Below are 9,478 nucleotides of genomic sequence, written 5' to 3'. Positions count from 1 at the left end.
TTAATTGCTAAAATACAAAAGTTGTTTGGGTGGTTAGGTGAACATGGAGTGAACGATAATTGAAACATGGATGATCCACTTCCCTTAAATATACAAATGAACAACTATTGATACACGTGAAATATTTTAATAAGATTTTTAATTATTAGGCCTATTATTTTAATTATAAGTAACTAAAAGATTAAGCAAAGTTATTGATATATGAACGCTCCTCTCCCTCCCTTAAAATATTTAAAAAAAATAAAAGAAAAAAAGCGCGCCTTACTTCATTTAAATTGCCCCTTTTCAAATTACAAGCATATCTTCAAATTCCTCGAAATTTCTATTGGGAAACACTAACAAATTGGCTGTGCAGTTGTGAAACAAAGAGAGGAGAAGATGAAGGAAGAAAATTCAGAGTCACAGTCTGCTCAATCAGTTCGGCTCTCTACTCGCATGCAAAGAGAAATCAAGCTCCTTCACAGCGACCCTCCTCCGGGCGTCTGCGCCTGGCCTGCCAATCAGAATCTTCTCAACCATCTCGAAGCTCGTAACCATTTAACCTTTGATCTCCTCTGTTTGTTTGAACTCTCCTGCATTTATTGATTTCTACCGTTTTAATGCAATAGTTAGGGTTCGATTATTTGCGTTTCGATCCAATATCAGGGTTAAGTGTAACATGGCTTCATCGTTTTAACAGAAATTGAAGGATAACCCACTAGTATGTGATAGTTAAGGTTCTGGTTAAATATTTAAAGTTTGATGCAACAGTCTGGGCTGCAATGGAGTAATGCTTCTTTTTTTGAATAGAATTTGGACGACCATGTAATACTTATAGCTTAAATGTAAGAGCATGGTTTTCGATGCAATCGCGATTCTTTTTTTAAGAAATATTGAAGGACAATGAATTATTCATAGTTAGAATGTGATTATTCGTGTTCTAATGTAATGCCTAGGACTGTGATGCTATTATGCCTCATTTTTTAGCTGAAATCGGAGGACAACTTTGTATTTGTCGTTTGAATGTAATTTTAAGGGTTCTGATGCAATATTTAGGGTTTCGATGCAGTTATGCTTAGTTTATGAATGTAAGTGTTTTTGGAAGATAAATTATGTCAATTTTTTTTAATGTATACATTTTGGATCATATTCCATGATCAATCACAAACGAGAAAAACAATGAGTAACTTATTACAGAAATAGTGTTTTTATAAAGGAGGAGAATAGAATAGGCAAGCAGAACAAGTATTGTGGTGAGAGGAGGATAATAGAATTAAAACAAAAACAAGGCAATACGTTCTTAAAAAAAATTAATATTATACTTGAGATTTATATGATCATTAACTACAACATTTTAATCATTTAATATTCAATTTTCTTGAAGATTTATTACCCTTTTACCTCCTCTTACCTCAACTCTTGTTCTTCGTGCCAATTCTCTTCTACTCCTTTATAAAGGATGCAATTCTGCAATCTTACTCTTGTTTTCCTCATCCTCACGATGGATCATGGAGTATATTCACTATAATGAATTGTGAAAATGTGATGGCTTTAATATGCTTACCTTTTTATTAAGAAACAAAGATAAATATAGTAATTAATTTAAGTTTAATAATTAGTGAATGTAAGCAATTGGTGAGATGAGCCAGTATTTGGCAGTCTATATTTACAGGTATACTGTGTGCATTTAAAGCCAGGTCGGCTATTACATTTTTTTTTGATGTAGGACTAATAGTGTGTGCCAAAGTTACAATTTTCATTTTCAGCCATCCAATTTATGTGAATGGCTGATTTTTAAGGCATTTAAAGGAGGTTTTAAATACAAATAGCAAAAGTTTGGTCTGTAATTTATACATTAAATCATGTCTTGTTTGCATGCTATTTTGTCACCACACGATTTGTTATTTTTTGACATGATTTGTTGTGGTGAACGTTTCTACACAAATACTAGTTTTGAAAGTTGCATCTAGTAGCTTTCATTCAAACAAAAAATGGCCTTCTAGTTTCCAAGAGTCATCATATGTATCGGACATTGCTCAACTATACCTCTCTCTGCTAGTTAAGGTTTTAGTGTAACTATGTTTCATTTTCATAAACAAATATAAGGACAATGCAGTAATTGCTAATTACAGTTTGAAATTGATTATTTGGGTTCCAATGCAATAGTTAGGGTTTTGATATAATATCAAACGAGGGCCTCTAGATGCTTCCCTGATGTAGGCCTCTAGAGCATTTATGCTCTTTGATTTTTGAATGCACCATCCTTCCAAAAGGCTTTGTTTTTTAACAGAAAATGGAGGACAATGCACTAATTACAGTTTGAATGTGGTAATTATTTCATGCAATAGTACAATGTAATAGACTTAGTTCAAATGTAATAATTTAGGTTATGACCCGTAGTAGGATTTCTGTGCAATAATACTTTATTTTTGAAGAGAAATAGAAGGATCATGTAATGATTATGGTTTGAGTGTAATAAGAACAATGCACTAATTACAGTTTGAATGCGGTAATTATTTCATGCAATCGTAGGTTTTGATGCAAGAATACTTCATTTTTAATGGAAATTGGAGGAACGGTTCAATTGCAGTAATTATTTTGATGTAATGGTACTCTGTTTTTTAATGGAACTTGGAGTACAAGGTAAAAGTTACAGTTCAAATGTAATAATTTAGATTCTGATTCAGAAGTAGGATTTCTATGCAATAATACTTAATTTTTAAGCAGAAATTGAAGGACCGTGTCATGATTATGGTTTGAGTATAGTAATTATAGTTTCAATTCAATACATAGACTTTTAATGCAATACTCCTTTTTTACGAATGGAAATTGAAGAATGATAAAATAGTTACAATTTGTCTCTCAAGATGTGGGATTTGATGCAATAATGCTTCATTTTATACAGATATTGAATGTCAAGTTACGATTTTGATGCAATATACCTATTGTTTTGATGCTTGAATACTTTGTTTGTGAACAGAAATTGAGGGACTGCAACAATTATGGTTTGAATGCAATAATTTGGTTTTGATGCAATAATGCTTAACTTTTGGACCTGAAATTAAAGAGCAATGTAATCATTATGATTTGAATGCAATTATTTAGGGCTTTAAGCAATGTCTAGGGTTTTGAAGCAACAATTCTTCATTTTAACTTTGACGGCTTAATTTAGGGCTTTAATACTTTAATGCTTCATTTTAAACAGAAGTTGAAGGACAATAATAATTATGACTGAAATGTAATATTTAAGGATTGTATATAATGTTAGGGTTGGATGAAACAGTTAGGATTTGACTGCAACTTCTTTTTTGACATAAACTGAAGGACAATGTAGTAATTATGGTTTGACTGTATTAATTAGGGTTTTGAAAGGACTAATGCTTCTTTTTTGAACAGAAATTGAAAATAATGTGACATTATGCTTTTAAATTTTAATAAAATATCTAGGATTTTAATTTAATAATATCTCATTTTGAACAGAAATTGAAGGTCCAGAGGGAACTGTTTATGCCAAAGGAGTCTTCAAGCTCGAGATTCAAGTGCCTGAAAGGTTAGGTGAATTTTTCATTTTCTACCTTTAATATTTAGTGATGAGAGATGAAGTTTAGATATGATGAAGATTTAGATTTTGTAAAATTACGATTATGAATTCATTTTTAAATTTTTTTTTTGAATTATTGTTAAGGTTTTTTCCCATACTATAGCAAATTTACACTGTCCAGTACATTGTAGATTCTCCATGGACAGAAGTAAAAAATAGACTGAGATTAATTTTCCTTTGATGTGTTTGAGTTGGATTTTGGTTTCTCTTAGTTTGTTAGGAAAAGGTAAAGACCTAGGTTCAGATAAACTAGATTGCAAGTATTTTTCTTTGTAAAAGCAAATCTTATCCAAACTTAAGAATTATAGGTTAGCAATCACATTCTAGTAGATTTTTAACCATGCATAGACATCATTTCAGAGTTTAATAAAAAATAGCTCTTGGAGAAGCCTGTAAAAATAAATAAGAATTCTCTTTATCTCCTCAAACTTAACTAAATTAGATCAGAATTATTTTTTATTCCTCAATAACAAATGAATACTAGATCATAAGTGTTTTTGGTTCAACAAGAGTAATGTGCTTGAGTTAAATTTTGGTTTCTCACATTTTGTTTAGTACATTCTTACAGTTTGCAGGCTGAATCGATTCTTGTTTTTATCTTGCAGATATCCTTTTGAGCCTCCCAACGTGAGGTTTGTAACTCCAATATATCATCCCAATATTGACAGTGGAGGTCGTATTTGTCTGGATATTCTTAATTTGCCACCAAAGGTATGAAAATTAAACTCCAACATACATATTTTTATATTCCAAACATGATGTCCTGGAGATTGTTTCTAATATCAGTGCCTGGAGGGATAATTTCCGAGTTTGGAAATAATCTTTCTGTGAATAGTCCTCTAGAAGAAACAAAATTGCTTGTAGTTCTTCAAAAAATTGCTAATGCAGTCTGTTTGACATCTAATGCGAAACTGTGGCAAATTCTACCCAATTGGACAAAATAGTATAGCACTCCCTGAAAATTAGCAATTGTTGCACTCTACAATATATCATAGTTGCACGATTCCTTCATTCCTTCATGAATCTAATGAGTTGTAGCAGCCAGCGATCAAGAACTTCCAACTTGTTTCAACTCTGTAAAATTCAGCCTTTCTTCTGAAGTTTCCGGAGTCTCAGAGACTATGCCTGCAAACAGAAACAGAGGATAAAAACACTTCTTTACTGTTGAAATACCTCACATGGAGTAAAAGTTTTTGGCTAACTTGTTGGCTGATTTTTTCACTCTGGTGGATTCTGGTACAGTTTAATTTATTTTCAATTCTGAGTTTGTTTGATGTATTAGTCTTGTCTAAGCCATGTCAGAGGACTCATTGAGTATGAAAAATCTAATCCTATTTTATAGAATGTGCATTGATTGGTGAAGACATCCAAATAAAGAAAATGCTTGAAATGTGGTGACTCAGGGTTCTAAATAACTCATGGTTTCTTGGCTGAGCATTTTATATGAGAATGCCCTTCTTACTAGAGTATCTGAATATGTCCACACTCTCTCCCTAGATGTGCATATCAACGTATCTGATACAAACTTGAAACAGACTAAAACAGATAAAACATTGAGAAGACAAGAATAAAACTCAAGACAAGATTTTTCTCGTGGAAATCCCTCTCAGGTAAAAAACCACGGCATTAAAGTTTTCAATTATAATCAAGGGCACCAACCCATACACAAGTAAGAGCTCCAACTCTTCAAAGACAGAGGCACCAACCTCAGCTTACATGAATTTACAAAGATGTCAACCTTAAACAACAGAGGCACCAACCCCTACAATATAAAGTGATGCATGCTAAAAAGGACACAAGAGAACACAAGTTCAAACGTTAGTATGTTAGTGACAAAAACGAAATACAAATGAACCTATGATCCTAAACATGCATATCAAGAGAGATATAAAACAGACAATAAGAAGCACACAAAAACGGAAAAGGGAAAGAAAACTCCCCAAGATGCTCCTCACAATGCTCATAGTTGCTCCTCCCTTGTTCTTCTCCTCTCCAAGTTCCACATGAGTGTAGCCTTCAGTTTTTTGCACTATCTATGGATGTCTTATGGAGATTCAAGATTATGAAAATGAAAATAACTACTCATGCAAGTGTAAACAAGCTAATATGAGAAAGCACCTTTATTATTCTATGTTAATTTTAGCCAAAATAACAAAACAAATGCTTCTAAAATGCTCTCTTAAAATAACTATAAGTTTGATGTATACAAGATTTCTGGATCTTTTTGAAGAAGGAATGAACTCTATTTATAGGAAAAATGGAGAAATGGATGGTTGAGATTGAGTAATCTCAACAAGGGCCAGGATTGATGGGTTTGTGATCCATGTGAGGGTTTTCAACCCAATCCTAGGATGACAAATGTCAACATGAGATGGTTTGAGAGGAGAGGGAGGAAGCATTAAATGCTTGAGATGACATGAAGGTTACCTTGGGAGGGTTTGGTTAGGCTTGAGTTAGTGAATAAAACTTTTATCCAATGCATAATGCCTTTATCCAATGGACAAACTCTTGTGCAAGAGTTAGTGGGGATAACCATGGTCAAAACAATGAATGCTTGAAGAGACCCATGAGTTAAATGAGGGTTAAGTTAGAGGGAAAGTCTCTAACCATGTGGGTGAGTTGAGTTTAACCATTAATGGTTATGTAAGAGCCATAAATGGTTATGTAAGAACCATTAATGGTTTGGAAGACTTTGGGGGTTAACTCGTTGGAGGATAAAAGCCTTTAATGCTTTTCAAAGACTTTAGAGGCTTTAAGAAGTGACTTCTCTTTGGTTAGGAATGTGACAATAATTAGGGGATACGACTGCGTTATATCGAGTCACCAACATACGTCAAATTTTTAATGCCACTCCTTTTCAGAAAAGAATGTGCACATACAAAGCAGTTGGCAAAAACGCTCTCATTCCATCATTGTCGCCACACACAGCAAAATTTTTAACAACCGCAAGGCAAAGACTAAACAGAAAAATACGATATCGAATCATGCAAAAAGAATGCCTCACTTCTACAGAGTCTTGCACTGAAATTTCATCATTCAAAATCAGAAAGAAAACGACTGCTGCCGTGTACAGAGAAGAATTCCATCTATCAATTGGGACTTGAACACATGATAAAAATCGAGGAAGCTCCAGCTTCTTCAAGCAACAGGAACCAAAAACAATCATTCTGTGTCAAATATTGATCAGACCAGCCAAAAAAACAATACAGTCAGGGAATATTGACACCTGTTGCAGATAATAGAAAATTCCCATAATGCAGAGAAGACGTTTCACACACCAAATGGTAGAGACATGGGAGAAAAACAACCACGCACAGCAGGAGATGGACAACATTAAAACGTCTGTAACTGACCATCCAAAGAGTTTGATAAAGTCAACAAAACAACTTACACCTGTAGCCTTCGAAATGCTATATGACACATCAAGAAATAAGGTATAAACAATATCAGCCCAAACATACGAGCAAGTAACTAACTTGAAGAAACTCAAGCATAAGTTCTAAAATATTAACGTCAATGACAATATATGCAACACTTTCAACACAACTGTACTATTCTTTTTAACGTTTTAATCTATACATATTTAAAAATAATAATTGTTTATAATTTTTTACTTATTTAATATTTATGTTATGTTGTTTAAATGCTAGGAAATAAAAATAAAAATAAAAATTATTGTTTAAATATAAAAAAATTATTAATATATATTTAATTGTTTATTCTTTACTATCATATCAATATTTAAATTTTAATATTATTTAATTTTATATATATATATATTTTTCTAGGCTTTTTTTTCTATCAGTAAAGTCAAGTCATAGTATATTAATTCCATATAAGTATACAAAGTTTATAATTAGAAAGCATAAAACCATTAGCTGTCCATTCTGCCCTACCACCAAAAAAATTTCTAATTGTAGCAAAAAATATCTTAACAAAGTCCAAATTCAATCCTAAGCAACTATAGTCTTGCTAAGTATGCTTAAATTTACATTTCAAATACACATAAGAAAAAAGCACACACTAAACCAGACAAAGTAGGCCTCCTTTGTGAATTTGATTTCTTGCTTTTCACAAACGCACCCACAACATCCTTGGCCTTCTTTTCCTTTTTGTGTTCTTGAATGTGTTCTTTGATGAGCTGGAAGCCAATGGCTGCCTCCTTGTGTCGGTCTTCACGATTCTCAACCGAACACCACAACATGAATGGCCTTAGCGGCAAGGTGAAATCAGTCGTTTGCACCCAACTCCCTACTCTAGCAATGAAACCTTCACTCCACTTTGCCATGCTTATAAAGGTACCCATACCTAGGCTCCATTTTGTTTTGACACAGGCTTCCATCACCTACCAAGCCTCTTCCTTCATTCCAATTCTAGGCACTAGACGAGCACCATGGACGAAATGTCCACATTAGAACGATATTTAGTCTCTGCATTCATAAACCTATCACCTAGAAGCATTTGAATCATTTGAAAAAACATGGGATCATAGATTTTGAAAATATTTTTCATCCTAAATCCGTTATCTCCCCCATGAAGGAAATCTGCCACTTCCTAGCCCTTAAACTAAAAGAAGCTTCCATTGCTCTTTGTGACCACACACATCCCACAAGCTCTGCAGAGGAGAAATGAACCCAACACCTTGTCATTGGTTAGAGCAGACACAAATTAGAAACTTTAGGAAATGTGCTCGCAAAACTTTTTTTATGATTTAATGAATAAGCGAAAAAGATATAAAACCATCTACGATCTCCCAAAAAGTTTGCACGCATCAATTGATAGGTTGGACAATTGACCATTAGGGTTTAATCATCCACACATTTCATTCCTCTGTCGTATCTCCCAAGCTTCCCAATTCAGAACTCGTAAATCTAGCCACCAAATATCATTATTGTTTGCATTGAATGAAATTGCCCATTTCGACAAGTTGTTTGCACCTTATTACCATCCCTCCTCACATGTGAGTTTAAAATTTTGGGATTGATTTAACTTCATCTTGATAAATTTTATAACTTTATTGATTTCCAGCTAGGTGTTTCGCCTTTAATGAGTCCATTAACAATAATTTGTGAGTTGCCCTCTAAGTGCAGCTTAGAGATTGATAGTTTATCAGCCAAATGAATTGCTAATAGAGGCGCATTAACCTCTGCTTCATTATTCTTGCCTTCCTTAAGTTTCTGATTTCCAATTGCAAGTATATTACTTTGATCGTCTCTAGCCATGCACTGTATAAACAAGACAATCGCAGAGGTATTAGACACCTTATGACCATCTACAACAACAGTAGTCCCTCCCACTCCATCATCAAATTCAATGGATGAAATAAACAAATTTTTGGCACAACAAAGACAATTGTAACCTATACCACATTTGCCTACATGATAGTTTCCAATCACAAACTTGGTGCAGATATCCCCATTATAAAGATTTCAATTTGGGAGATATGTCACAAAAAATTGCAAGAGGATCTATTAAAACAAAAAACAGACATAGTGAATGAATGAATGATTTTACTTGTTGAAAATGTAGCTAGGTCGTATCCCTTGATTGGGCCGACCTAGCTTGGTAAATTTTAATGTGGCCTTCGGCCTTAAAATTTATTGTTTAACTGGGCCTATTTGGGCACACCTCATGTGTAACATTTAAATTCAAATAGGTCAGGACCTATTATTATGTAACTTGTAAAGTGTTATTGGTCAGGTCCTAACCGATGTAACTTGTGATATTGGTCTGACCCTATAATGGCGAATGTAACTTGTGAATTTGTAATTTGGTGCCAAAGCCGAACTAGGCATAAGGGTCAAGGGCATGTATATAAAGGAAGTGACTTGAGGTCACAAGACACATATATCAAGCATCACATCTCTGCTACATATGCGAATTTTGTAATTGTGGTTT

At 33.6% G+C, this 9,478-nt stretch overlaps 1 protein-coding gene across 1 annotated transcript in view; it reads left to right on the top strand.

Moving 5' to 3' along the window:
* Nucleotides 1–295: 295 nt before the first annotated feature.
* Nucleotides 296–9,478, top strand: part of LOC131072136 (probable ubiquitin-conjugating enzyme E2 37) — a 54,090-nt gene continuing 44,907 nt past the window's right edge. The window contains exons 1-3 of the mRNA XM_058008203.2: nt 296–529; nt 3,460–3,529; nt 4,186–4,291. Coding sequence (XP_057864186.2) covers nt 379–529; nt 3,460–3,529; nt 4,186–4,291 — 327 coding nt within the window. The 5' untranslated portion in view covers nt 296–378. The remainder of the gene's footprint in view (nt 530–3,459; nt 3,530–4,185; nt 4,292–9,478) is intronic.

The sequence above is a fragment of the Cryptomeria japonica genome, chromosome 6, assembly GCF_030272615.1.
Source record: "Cryptomeria japonica chromosome 6, Sugi_1.0, whole genome shotgun sequence".
NCBI lineage: Eukaryota > Viridiplantae > Streptophyta > Pinopsida > Cupressales > Cupressaceae > Cryptomeria > Cryptomeria japonica.
Note: the sequence above shows the minus strand (reverse complement) of the source record. Positions and strands in the feature narration are given on the sequence as shown.